The 14073-nt window shown below is 41.2% G+C and overlaps 1 protein-coding gene across 1 annotated transcript in view; it reads left to right on the top strand.

The window, feature by feature from the left end:
• LOC115083363 (histamine H3 receptor-like) overlaps positions 1-14073 on the top strand; it is a 64553-nt gene that overhangs the window by 24042 nt on the left and 26438 nt on the right. Inside the window, exon 2 of the mRNA XM_029587162.1 lies at positions 6343-6621. Coding sequence (XP_029443022.1) covers positions 6343-6621 — 279 coding nt within the window. The remainder of the gene's footprint in view (positions 1-6342; positions 6622-14073) is intronic.

A 14073-nucleotide genomic window follows, 5' to 3' on the forward strand; every position in this document is an offset into this window, starting at 1 on the left:
GACTGGACATTGGGGGCAGAGAGAGACTGAAAGCAGAAGTCTGGGTATTGGTACAGGGAAGAAGCTAAGGACTGGGTACTGGAACAGGCAAGAAGCTGAGGACTGGATACTGGGACAGGAGATTGACAGGATACTGAACAAGGGCTGGAACTGAATACAGACACAGGCTTGGTTACTGAGCAGGTACTGGACTAGATAAGTACATAGGCTTGGGCAAGGCAAGAACTTATCCAATCATTTTTTAAACACAGCTATACTAACTGTACTAACCACATCCTCTGGCAACAAATTCGCTCCTGAGAGCATATTTTCAGACCCCAGTCCTCATGACATAAGCTCTGAAATTCATTGCTGGAGGATGTGGTAGAGATAGTTAGTGTAGGTGGGTTTAAAAAAGGTTTGGAAAGTTGTTGGAGGAAAAGTCTATAAACTGTTATTAATCAGGTACACTTTGGGACAGCCATTGCTTATTCCAGCATGGAATCTATCTACTATTTGGGATCCTGACACATACTATGAAAATAATTCCCAGTAACCTGGCACAATCCAAAGCCGAAGAACTCGCTCTGTTTTTCCAAAACAAAATCTTCAGCCTCCTAACTCAACTACCCGCCAATACCGCCGCCCTCTCGTCCTCTCTGCAGCCTTCCATCAAAAACATTTGCCTTGAAGCTTTCGAACCCATCTCCTCTACTGAGATACAAGTTGTTTTAAGAAGAATGAAACCTTCCTCTCATCCTGCGGATCATATTTCCACCAAACTTCTCTTGACAATTCCAGACTCTATCTCCAAAACACTGGCAGACATCATTAACTGTTCTCTTTCCCAAGGTTCCTACCCAGACGACCTCAAATTGGCCTCACTCAAACCACTCCTAAAAAAACCTAATCTGGACCATAAAGACCCTAACAACTTCTGCCCAATAGCCAACCTTCCCTTCATTGCTAAGATTATGGAAAAACTAGTAAACTCTCAACTATCGGACTACATTGAAGATAACAAACTCCTATTCGCCTCCCAATACGGTTTCCGCAAAAATTTAAGCACAGAATCCCTCCTCACTTCCCTGACAGACTACCTCATCCTGGGTCTCGACAAAGGTCAATCTTTCTTACTAGTCCTACTAGACCTTTCGGCAGCTTTTGACACTGTCAACCACTCCATCCTCATTAACCTGTTAGCTTCCATAGGAATTACCAGCACGGCTCTAACTTGGTTTAAAACATTTCTCAGCAATAGAGGTTATAAGGTTAAAATCCAGAACAAAGAATCATCACGCTATTACTCAACCGTAGGAGTCCCACAGGGTTCCTCACTGTCTCCGACGCTCTTTAACATCTACCTTCTACCTCTTTGCCAGCTCCTCACCAACCTCAACCTAAAACATTTTCTCTTCGCAGATGATATTCAGATCCTGATCCCCATTAAATACACGTTTTCAAAAACACTTGATCATTGGGAAACATGCCACCAAGAAATCAAACGCCTCCTCAACAGCCTAAACCTAGTATTAAAGTCCTCCAAGACCGAACTACTTCTCATCTCTCCTGAGAACAGCAATTCCACCTCTACTCATCCAGCCAACCCATCCAGCCAACCCACCAGTTCCATCAATAGAACTACCAAAGACTGTTTCCACAAACTCCAAGTGCTAAAAAGGATAAGATTTCAGAACTATCCTCCAAGCAATTATTTTCTCAAAGTTAGATTATTGTAACTCTATCTTACTAGGTCTCCCTTCCTCCTATACCAAACCGCTTCAGATGGTACCAAATGCGGCAGCACGTTTACGGACAAACACTAGGAAAAGAGACCATATCTCTCCAATTCTAAAAGATCTACATTGGTTACCAATCCACTTCAGAATCATCTACAAATCCATCTCCATTATATACAAAACCATCCATCAACACACCACAATTGACCTACAAATCCCTCTCCACTTACACAACTCCTCAAGACCCACCAGAGACGCATACAGAGGATCAATCCAGGTACCTCCAACCAAAACCACTAGACATATTACCTTAAGAGATCAAGCCCTCTCTACAGCTGGTCCTCCGTTATGGAACTCCATCCCCCTCGATCTCAGACAGGAGCCCTGCCTCCCAACCTTTAGGAAAAGACTTAAGACTTGGCTGTTTAAGCAAGCTTTCCCGGACTCCAATTAATGCCCTTCTCCATCTACTTACATTACAAAGTCAGCTCAATTTCATTTTTTTGTAAATAATTTGCCGTTATTAACCTTTTCCTTTATTTCTCTCTTCTCCCAGTTCAACAGTCCTTGTTATTTGTAACTGCTTTCTTCTGCACTATAGTTCAAGTTTGATGTCTATATTGCACCCCTGTTTAAATGTAAACCAGCATGATGTGATTGTATCATGAATGCCGGTATATAAAAACCTTAAATAAAATAAATAAAGAAATAAATAAATAATAAATACTAGTGATCTGGATTGGCCACTGTTGGAAACAGGAAACTGGGCTTTATGGACATTTAATCTGACCCAGTATGGCAGTTCTTATAATCTTGCACCATGCCTGTTCACTACCTATAAAGTAAATCCCAAGAACAAAAGAGAGCCATCTTCCATGAAGCCTACCATTATCCAGGTCCCAGTCAGCCAATCGATACACCCTTGAAACCAGCATTACTACTGCTGATACTCAAATGCAGAAACTGCCTGCATTCCAACCTGACTTTGAAGACAGACACTGATTGGAGACCCCTACATTGAATCACTGCTAACACTGAAGTTCCTGTGATCCTGCCCTCCACAGCGGCTTCTTGTCCAGAGAGAGAGAGTCTGCACAGTGCTCCAATCACTGATTGTTTCTCAATGTGGTAAAAAAACAGATGTTAACTTCTAATTATGTTGAAAAGTTCACAGAATTGAACCTTAAGTATCTGGGGTTATTTAGCTGATAGGATTGCTGCATTTCTGAATCTGTGCAGGCTTTCAATTAATTAATTTTATGAGTCAATTTAGATGTTGTGAAATAGCTGAATAATGGAATATTATGCATTTGATATGTATGTATATTGAATCAATTATGTTTAATTGATTAAAACCCTTAATAAATTACTGAATTTAGCCAAATTGAATGAAAAGTTTTATTATGAGCTTGATCCTAAAAATAATTATTACTCTAAGCAATGTACACTTGAAATTGTAGTTTCCCTCCTCTGCAGAGAATCAGTTACTCCAGGATCCATAAGGCTGCTAAAATCACTGCATACATAACATATTCCAGTTAGTAAACTGAAAATAAATTGCTTTTTGTCTGGGTGTTTTTTTTTTCTAAATAACAACAAAAAAGTAGAAGCAATAACTCTCAGACATTGTTTATATACGGAATATATCTTGTTTCAGATTAAACAGCTGCCAAAACGCAGACCAATTTCATATAACACTTCATAAAATTCACAAAGTGATGTAAGAAATTGGCCTGCGTTTTAGCAGGTCTTTAATGTGAAACAAGATATAACATTTTTTGAGAGTTATTACTTCAAATTTGTTGTTATTTTGAGTGTTGTGTAGATAGCTTGCCCTCTTTTCTGATTTTTACATGTTTTTTTTATTCCTAAACAGGTTGGGCTCAGTTTCTTTTTTTCTGCTCCTGTATCTATTCCAGATCCTCCTCACTTGTCCCTAGACAAAAGGGTAGCACCTCTGATGGGGGGAGGGGGCAGATTAGGGAACAAAGCAACTTTTTTTGTGCTCTGCTCTGTGTTTAGTCCACCCTAGCTTCCTCTCTCTCCACCTGTTCTCTGCCGGCTGCTGACTGGGAGAGGAGGGGCTGGGGGGTGTTGCTTCTCCCTTTTGTCTGCTCCAGCTTCACCCCCACCCTCCTGTTCCCTGCATGACAGGAAGGAAGCAGGGGAAACAATTGGAGGAGAGGGGCTGGATTAGGGAGCAGATTAGCTCTTCTCATATGCTATCTACTCAATCTTCCCTCTTTCCGCTCCTATTGGTAGCAAGTCTGGAAGTGAGTGTGTGTGAGGCCGAAAGAGAGGATTCTTCCAGACTCCCCATAGCCTCATCATTATAAATTGTCACGTCTGCCTTGTGTAAGCCAGCCTGAGATCCTGCAGCTTCCGTACATGCAGATTTGGGTCATTTAAGAATCATACTCTGGGAATTACTTTTTCAAGTTTCTGCACGCACAATATATATGTCCTTTAAAAAAAAATAAAAAATAATAGAAGGAGGATCTATTAAAGTTTTCTCCTAATGCAAATACTTCTGCAAATTTATGAAGGAAAATTCACAGGGATACCACATTATTTTCTGTTGAGAAACCCCAAATTCAACCTGTAGCAATGTATATACTGGAGTAAAAAGGAAGAGAATCTTTGATAAATTATTCCCCTTTGCCTCATTTTTCCCTCTAATGTAAGACAGTGTGGGGAGAATACGCTACATTTATATCCATGGGAATGGGGCGGGGGCCAAGGAGGGGAAATAGAACAAAGGAAACTTGGCCATAACATAAGCAAAGCGCCTGAATTCAGCTCCTTTCTTCTTTTAATAGTTTTCATGAAATAACATGCACATTTAATTACAAGCATTGTGATTTTTGGTGTAATTACAATTATTTTGCTTCTATCTACATGAATTTGAAAATAGAATGTGTTTATCTGTTGAGGCAATTTGAAGTGTTTCATTGCCCAACTGTTATGGTGATACAAAATGTCTCAAACAATAATATCTCCTGCACAGTTATCCACTGGTGATTACAAAGTCGTGATGCAAAGTACAATTTCATGTGGCATTTCCTTCATAGCTTCTGGCCTCAAATATTTTTGGATTCATGACTATTCTTTATATAGGGGCAGGGATTCTAGCCCTTAATGGAGGCCTCTAATGGACAAAAAGCTCTTGTGAAAGTGCTGTGAATATCAAAAAAAGAAATCCATCAATAATTATGTAGCCAAATGTTATCAGCATGAAATGGTAGCTTCAATTAAAGGAAGAATTTATGAGGATATGTCTCAGCTGGACCTACAACTCACAACCTTCTGCTCTAGAGACAGTCTACTGATCAGTCAAAAAGGATGACTTTCCACTGACCAAACAATGTATTAATTTTTTCTCAAATGTTGTTATCTCACATGTCTGGAGGAATTTCTTTACCAAAAGGAAGGATACTTTTAGGTTTTAATCAGAACCAGCCTTGAACTTTTCAAATATAGCCTCACAAGGGTTTCCTCTATTTTCTGATATCCCACTTAGCCCAGCTATTGCAGTGAGCATCCTTGGCCAGGATGCACAGACCCTGGGTTTCTCTGGAAGCTTGTACACTTGTATCCTAAGCCAGGCTAGTAGGTGACACAATTGAGCAATGGCTGAGAATCCCTCAGTGGCAGGGCTAGGACCAGGTTGATGCCTCTGGTTAAGATCGCTAGCTTTGAGCAGCAGGGGAAGGCAACCTGCAAAGCCAAATGTTATTAGGTGTCACAATCTGGCACACCTGCTGGGGATCGCCGACTCCTGGTCTATGGGGCACACTTTAATAAGTCAGTTTTATCCAGGTTTATAAACAGTAGGCTTTGCAACTAAATATAAAGTTATTTCAATTGAACTAACAATTACAGATGTTTTTGAAACGAAAGATTTTTCTAGCCGTCAATGACATAGATGGGTACAGGAATGCATGAATAGCAGGATCAAGAATGGGTGTTTATAATTCTTAGAAAGCTGAAAATGGTAGGGAAACTTTATTTAGTCTGAAAACCTTTACTACTTTGCTATTCAACTTTAAATAGAGCTTTACAACTTTCTGTAAAATATGCCATTTCTTTTTGTTTATTCTTGATAGATTTTGTTGCCAAAGGCTAAATCATCAATCTGAATCCCTAGAGTTTCTTTTCTCATGACAGACTATTATCTTGTAAATGAGGAAAAACTGAATTCTGCTGCAACTGAAAACAGGAAGAGGAGAACTAACCTCAGGGAATCCCATTATATACTCAGATATAAAGCCCAGACCCAGCTGGAAAGAGTTTGGCTTCACACTGACTGATAGGAACTAGGGACATTTTCTGCAGATTTCAACAAGTCTTGCTACTCCAAGACAAAGCCTATATATGAAATATTAGGAACAGAGGCTCTTTGCATAAGATAACTTTTAACTCGATGGTGATAATAACTTAACATAAAACTCGCAAAGACCACTGGGCAACAACATTTTAAATATCTGTTCATTATTTTTCTGCCATAATCTGCAGATTCCTGAACGGTAAAGAGCTACAAGGATTTCTTGCGTTTGATTGAGAATGCTGATTAGACAGAATGTACACATTTTTAATGTTTTTTTTTTCTGTTTTTAATTTTCAGGTATAATTATGTTCACTCTGCGTCTTTATGTGCACATGAGAGGGAATATCTCCATAATAAATCCAGGCGAAGGTTTTGGGGTATTTTCTGATGCTAGTTATATGGAAAGTCGATTTTCAGGAGAAGTTCTGGTAACATTAATTATCTTAATGTCTCTCCTCGTCTTGGTTACAGTACTGGGTAATACTCTTGTTATTGTGGCTTTCGTAGTAGACAAGAGACTAAGAAGTCAGAGTAATTTCTTTCTTCTTAACCTGGCACTTTGTGATTTTGTAATAGGTGAGTTTTGATGAATCTGTCTTCTTCTTAGGAATTTACTGCAGTTTTGAAGGTTTTGAGTGTCATGATTACAGTGACTATGAAAGTCTTTGCAGCTGCATTGCACCTTTTATGCACTTTCTGTTCAACCGGTACTGCAGTACTATATTTGTATAGCCCTTCCATAACTCATCACTTATACACTATGTAACTGTCATGTCATAGATCCTTCCTTAAGGACTATTCTCCTCCCACCAGAGGACATATTAAGACCATCAAGACTGTCAGAGTAGTAAGTAAACTGAACCATTTGCTGTGTCACACTCAACGAGTGTCCACAATGGAGTAGTTCATGGTTTTGGTCAGAGAAGCACAGGAACATTCTGGTGAGAGGGTTTGTAGCAGAGAGAGAGAGAGAGAGAGAGAGAGAAATCCAGTCTCTTCTATGTCTATTGGAGTTTGGGGAAGGGAGAAAAACTGTCTTCTTCTGCCAGTGTCTCTGGAGTCCTATAATGGGTATAAGGGCCACACAGAAAAAGTCCCTGTGATGATAGTGCTTCTGAAATTGAAATAATCCAGCAGTGGGGTGGAATATCCCTGCTGTGAGGGAGTAAACTTCTCACCTTGGGCCTGGTTTTCTATTGAGGAAAGAAGACAATCTGAATTCAATCTGTGAACAAATATCTTTGCAGGAGGAGCAAAAAGTGAATGTTAGATGTCAGTGGTAATTAGCGGTGGAGAAGAAAGAAAGGAGAGAGCTGCCTATCTAGTTCTCTGTGCCTAGGAGTCCAGGGGAAAAAAGGAAGAGAAAAGTGTGCAGGATGAGGATTCAAGTATTTGGAGAATCAGATACCAAAAAGGGGTCAGGGAGCCTTGTATCCATCCAAGGGAGCATTAAACCCCAGGAAAAGGTGTGAAAGGATCCCACAAGTGTGAAACAACAAGGATGGAAGCCGCTTGTGAAATCTCAGTACCTGTTGGAATATTTTCCTGTTTAAAGAATGTGCAAACTGCAATCTTTCTAATTTGAACTGTTTTTTAACTAAACACTTTTAGTTGTGGAACATCAGTACTTGGTAAGTGTTTCCCAACCCTCTCCAGGAGGCACACCTGACTAGTTGGGTTTTCAAAGTTACTACAGTGAATATGCATGAGAAGGATTTGCATACACTGGGTCTCCAATGTATGCAAATCTCTCTTATGCATATGGATATTCTCAAAACCCATGGATCTCTCTCATGCGTACAGATATTCTCAAAACACAATTGGATAGGTGTGCCTCCAAGAAAGGGTTGGGAAACACTGACTTAACCAGCAAAACACCTTGGGCCCTGAAGGAAATCCTTCCCCCTGGAAGATCCACACCAGGGATTTTCATGACTAAATCAGAATGAATCCCTGGTATCATGTGTCCTCCCTAGTCTTAGAGGTATACAAGGAAGGGGGGGCTACATAACGTCATGGTGGCAAGTACCACAGGCAAATTGATGGGATTAAATAAACCTGACAAAATACAGACATTCCCCCTCAGCAAGAGAACTTCAAAAGTAGGATTAAATCTAATAATTTCCTAAATAAATATTTTGAAGTCAAATTAATGAATAAAGTTGAGAGAAGAGCCATGGCATCCATGCTGTGTTTTACAGAAGGATGATCGAGTCACAGAACACATTGAAGTTTTGTGAATTTCTTTGAACCAAAAATAACCAAATGTTCTTTGACTAGATTTAATCTTCTTTTCCCCCAGAATTTGGGGAAATATAAAATCTAAATTTCAGTCTGTCTAGACATAGGAAAGTTACTTCAAACTATTCTTTACAGCTTTTAGAAATTTTTAACTAAGATAAAATTTGCCTGATTAAAGATTGGAAAAGAGAGGTCGTAAAAGCAGTTAATTTTACATAGTGCTTGGGCATCGGTGTTGAGTTGCTTCCTACTTTATAAGTTATTTCATTAGATACTTAAATCAATAAATGTGAAATAATAATATTACCATATCATGGATCTGATTGTAATTCAAGACTGTCACAATATTTATTAAATAAGTCATGAATTTATTTATTCTTTATTTTTTTTCTAGTGAATTAATGCTGTGAATGGTGACAGATTAATAGCATTAGAAAGCAAAGGCCTCCATTTATCCACAGAGTAGGTACGTCATTGGCAGTGGCAATGCAAGTTTCCCTATTCTATCCTGCCAATGTATCTAAAATGTGGTTTGTATGGATGACCTCTAGGGATGAGCAGATAATTGGCTCCAGACTATTGACAAACACACAAGAAATGAAAGAGAGCACCCAAACAGATAGTCACAAGTAGTAACAATTGTTCAACAAAAAACAACCCACAGCTATCTGAAACAATCCACAACAATCTCCAATCTCCAGCACCAACCACCAATCCAACCACAAGGTCCCAAATGACAAATGAAGTTTAAATTATGCGGGTTAAATAGCAGGTTTAAAAGCATGCTCACATGTTTGAGGATGTATGCAAGTACTATGCTTGTTAAATATGTAAATGAGCATGTATTTGCAGATCCCAACCAGGATTGGTTGGATTGGTGGTTGGTGCTGGAGATTGGAGATTGTTGTGGATTGTTTGAGATAGCTGTGGGTTGTTTTTTGTTGAACAATTGCTACTACTTGTGACTATCTGTTTGGGTGCTCTCTTTCATTTCTTGTGTGTTTGTCAATAGTCTGTTTTCTCTACTCGAGAGTCTGTGTGCCTGTTAATGTGCATGCCCGTAGTTTGAGAGTGTGTGCGCCTGCTTTTTGGGTGCTGTGGGTATTCTGGTGGTGGTGAATAGTGCTGCTATAAATACTGATAATGTGTGGATTTTATGGAATCTGCGTCTGCACATAGAAAATCAACAGAGGAGGGGAGGTTCCCCATAGAGAATATATATAGGTCCGGAACCCAGTTTTTGGCCTGTCAGAGGAACAAATGATTTGTAGGTTAAGTTTTAATAAGGAAACCATGTTATATATGTGCCAGGAGTTGGAAGGGGATCTGTGGCCTTCCTCCCAGAGAGTCCCACACTTTGCCAATCCACCTGAAAGTCGCTACTACTCTGGGTTTTTCACCATTGGCAGCTTCCAGACCCCTCTTGAGGTCACAGCAGGATCAAGTAAATCAGGGATCTCACACCGAATTGTACAGTTTTTGAGTGCTTTACTTAGGAGAAAAATCAATATATTTCTTTTTCTGCTAATATACAGCAGCAACAGAAAACCATGACAGAATCTTAAGACATTGCTCACTTTTAATCAGTTTTCTACACATTGCTGAGAGTAAGACCAGCTACTGCAACCGCAACGTCTTCTCTCCTTCAACATGTGAAGGGTCTGTAATGCCACAGATCTCATAAAGATGCCATTCTTAGGGTTTCATGCCAAGATGTCTATATTCTATCACAGTGAAGCATATACGACGTCCTCAAGCATGGCAAAACCACAGGGGGATGGCTTTTAGGTAGGATTGCAACTCAGGCAACCAATAATCTCTACCTAGCCATTGCTCTGTTTCTCACTGTGCCTCTGTCAGTCCTTGCAGTTCTGTACAAGGAGGCCTATTGAAGCCTCACCAAAGAACAGCAACAATTCCTCTCTAACACATTTCTTTATCTTCTTTCCCAAAAGTGATAGAGGCTATCCCCTCAAAACCTGGCTTATGATCCCCCTAGCATACCATGAGTCCAGCAGAGGAAGGCTACAATGAGAAGCACAGGCAGAACAGAGATGTATTATTAAATAGGACTTTTAGCCTCTTCAAATCCTGCTTTAGGTATCTGGACAGTTATACACCCCCACTAAGACCGGTAACATTGTTTGGCCTGCTGCGTGCACCATAATCTAGCACAGTGTTTCTCAACCTTTTCCCATTGTGATACACCTGACAGACCACGCTCCCATGTGTAACACACTGCTCATTACAATTCACTGCGGAAATAAAAAATATAAGTCCAGTATTATTTTTATTGTTAAGAATGACACAAGGGAAAGATAAGTACTCTGTCAGAACAGAAATTGCATAAATAGTAAACATTCCATACCAAAACACCAGTTTCCAACATTCAAACAGTAACCACCTTACCTAAGAAAAGGAAACACTGAAAATATTACACCAGGCCTTAAGACACCAATACTCCTCCTATTAGGAAAATGGACCAAACCAGGATGCTATAGAGCCTACACAGAAACTACACACCAGCAGAATACCTCACCTCAGTCACATGTGCAGACCGTCACCTAACAAAGAATAAAGAGACCATAAATCATAACTAGATGTTGTGAGTGTTTAGTGGACTCTTGGGCCGGCCTGGTGGAGACTGGGAAAGGTGGACTACTGTCTCCGTGGAGAGAGGCGCAGGCCAGGAGGCGGACACTGGACCAGGTGAAGGAGTAGACGTTGACCCTAGAAACCCATACTCCCCAAGAGGGGCCTGTGAGAGTCGGGCTGCTGGGACTTAGGTGAACAAGGAAAATGTCTTCATCCTGGAAGTCAAGACTCCCCCGGGAGGAGCTCGTAGGAGCCCAGCCGCGGGGACTTAGGAGGTCAGTGAAGATGTCTTTACCCTGGAAGCCAAGACTCCCCTGGGAGGAGCCCGTAGGAGCCCGGCCGCTGGGACTTAGGCGAGCGGGGACGTAGAGATGATGATCCGGGATCAAGGCAGACACCAGGCTGCAACTGAAGCAGGATACTGAGACAGGGACCGGGCTGGTACTGAAGCAAGGTACTAAGACTAGCACCAGGCTGGAATGGAAGCAGGATACTGAGGCAGGAACCTGGCTGGAACTGAAGCAAGGCACAGAAGCAGGAACCAGGCTGGAACTGAAGCAGGATACTGAGGCTGGAACTGAAGCAAGGCACAGAAGCAGGAACCAGGCTGGAACTGAATCAGGATACTGAGGCTGGAACTGAAGCAAGGCACAGAAGCAGGAACCAGGCTGGAACTGAAGGAGGATACTAACAGACATTAGCAAACTCCGAGGCACACAGCAACTAGGAACCCCAAGGTAACCTCGTTGCAAGGCGTCTAACCGAGGCAGGCACCGGCCTTACATACCTGCCGGCGTCTGACGTCACTGAGGCGGGCGGAGCATCGAGTGGCGGGAAAGGGCCTACAAGTTCGGGCTCTTTGTGCGTGCCTAGGAGGAGGGTAGCTGGTCTTGGCGCCCCGGCAGCGTCGCCCCGTGGAAACGACGCTGAAGAACAGGCCCGGGACCCGGCGGACCCCCGCAGCGAGCCCGAGTCCCAAACCCGGAAGATCGAGATAAGGTCCCGGTCGCGAGTGCCACGACTGGGGCTGCAACACTAGAAATATGCAGACAAAAAAATGAACTGGAAACTGCAACAAGCCAGAGAGACTGTATGCAGTTAACAAAGGAAAAAGAGAAACATCACCAGTCCTCAAAACAAATCAAGAAATATAAAATCAATAACACCTACACCGGTTCTCAATCACACACAGACACACATGCTTTCTCTCTTATTTATTCACACAGTCTCTTAAACATACATACACATGATCTCTCTCACTTGCACATACAGGTTCTCAATCATACACTTACAATCATGCTATCTCTCTCACTCGCAAAGATCTCAATCACACACAGGTTCTCAATCACACACACATACTCTCTTTCACACAAACAGGTTTTCAATCACACACACATACAGGCTCTCAATCACTCACTCACATACATGCTGTCTATCTCTCTCTCTCTCTCTCTCTCTCACACACACACACAGAATCTTAAACACATATACTTGCTCACTCATTCACTCGCTCTCTCCCCCCACCAAACTAGCGACAGTAGCAGCCTCCTCCACTTCCAGCCCTCGCAGCAGCAGCAGCCTCCTCCGCTTCCAGCCCTCGTGGCCTTGAGAAAGGAGATCCATGGTTCGGAGAAATGTATCCTTGAAGGATACTAATGAAACAGGAGAGTTAAGGCATCCCAACAGAGAAGTTCCATTAAAAGCAAACATAGTCCATATGCCTATATGTAAAAAACCACCAAAACTAATGATTTCCGAATTATCCCAAACAACTGAAAAGCAGGTTGTTAAAACAAACAAAAAACACACTTTGAAATGTCTATATGCCAATGCCAGAAGTCTAAGAAGTAAGATGGGAGAGTTAGAGTGTATAGCAGCAAATGATGAGATTGACATAATTGGCATCACAGAAACTTGGTGGAAGGAGGATAACCAATGGGACAGTGCTATATCAGGGTACAAATTATATCGCAATGATAGGGAGGATCAACTTGGCGGGGGTGTGGCACTTTATGTCCGGGAGGGTATAGAGTCCAACAGGATAAAGATCATATAAGAGATTAAATGCTCAGTAGAATCTATATGGATAGAAATCCCATATGTGTTGGGTAAGAGTATAGTGATAGGAGTATACTACCGTCCACCTGGACAAAATGGTCAGACAGATGATGAAATGCTAAGAGAAATCAGGGAAGCAAACCAATTTGGCAGTGCAATAATAATGGTAGATTTCAATTACCCCAATATTGACTGGGTAAATGTAACATCAGGACTTGCTAGAGATATAAAGTTCCTGGATGTAATAAATGATTGTTTCATGGAGCAATTGGTTCAGGAACCAACAAGAGAGGGAGCTATTTTAGATTTAATTCTTAGTGGAACACAGGATTTGGTGAGAGAGGTAACGGTGGTGGGGCCACTTGGCAACAGTGATCATAACATGATCAAATTTAAACTAATAACTGGAAGGGGGACATTAAGTAAATCTGAAGCTCTAACACTAAACTTTCAAAAGGGAAACTTTGATAAAATGAGGAAAATAGTCAGAAAAAAACTGAAAGGTGCAGCTGCAAAGGTTAAAAGTGTTCAACAGGCTTGGACATTGTTTAAAAATACAATCCTAGAGGCACAGTCCATATGTATTCCACACATTAAGAAAGGTGGAAGGAAGGCAAAACGATTACCGTCATGGTTAAAAGGGGAGGTGAAAAAGGCTATTTTAGCCAAAAAATCATCCTTCAAAAATTGGAAGAAGGATCCATCTGAAGAAAATAGAATAAAACATAAGCATTGTCAAGTTAAGTGTAAAACATTGATAAAACAGGTGAAGAGAGAATTTGAAATGAAGTTGGCCATAGAGGCAAAAACTCATAATAAAAACTTTAAAAAATATATCCAAAGCAAGAAACCTGTGAGGGAGTCGGTTGGACCATTAGATGACCGAGGGGTTATAGGGGCTCTTAGGGAAGATACAGCCATTGCAGAAAGACTAAATGAATTATTTGCTTCCGTGTTTACTAATGAGGATGTTGGGAAGATACTAGTTCTGGAGATGGTTTTCAGGGGTGATGAGTCAGACGAACTGAACTAAATCACTGTCAACCTGGAAGATGTAGTAGGCCAGATTGACAAACTAAAGAGTAGCAAGTCACCTGGACCGGATGGTATGCATCCTAGGGTACTAAAGGAACT

The sequence above is a fragment of the Rhinatrema bivittatum genome, chromosome 2 (genome assembly GCF_901001135.1).
Source record: "Rhinatrema bivittatum chromosome 2, aRhiBiv1.1, whole genome shotgun sequence".
Lineage (NCBI taxonomy): Eukaryota > Metazoa > Chordata > Amphibia > Gymnophiona > Rhinatrematidae > Rhinatrema > Rhinatrema bivittatum.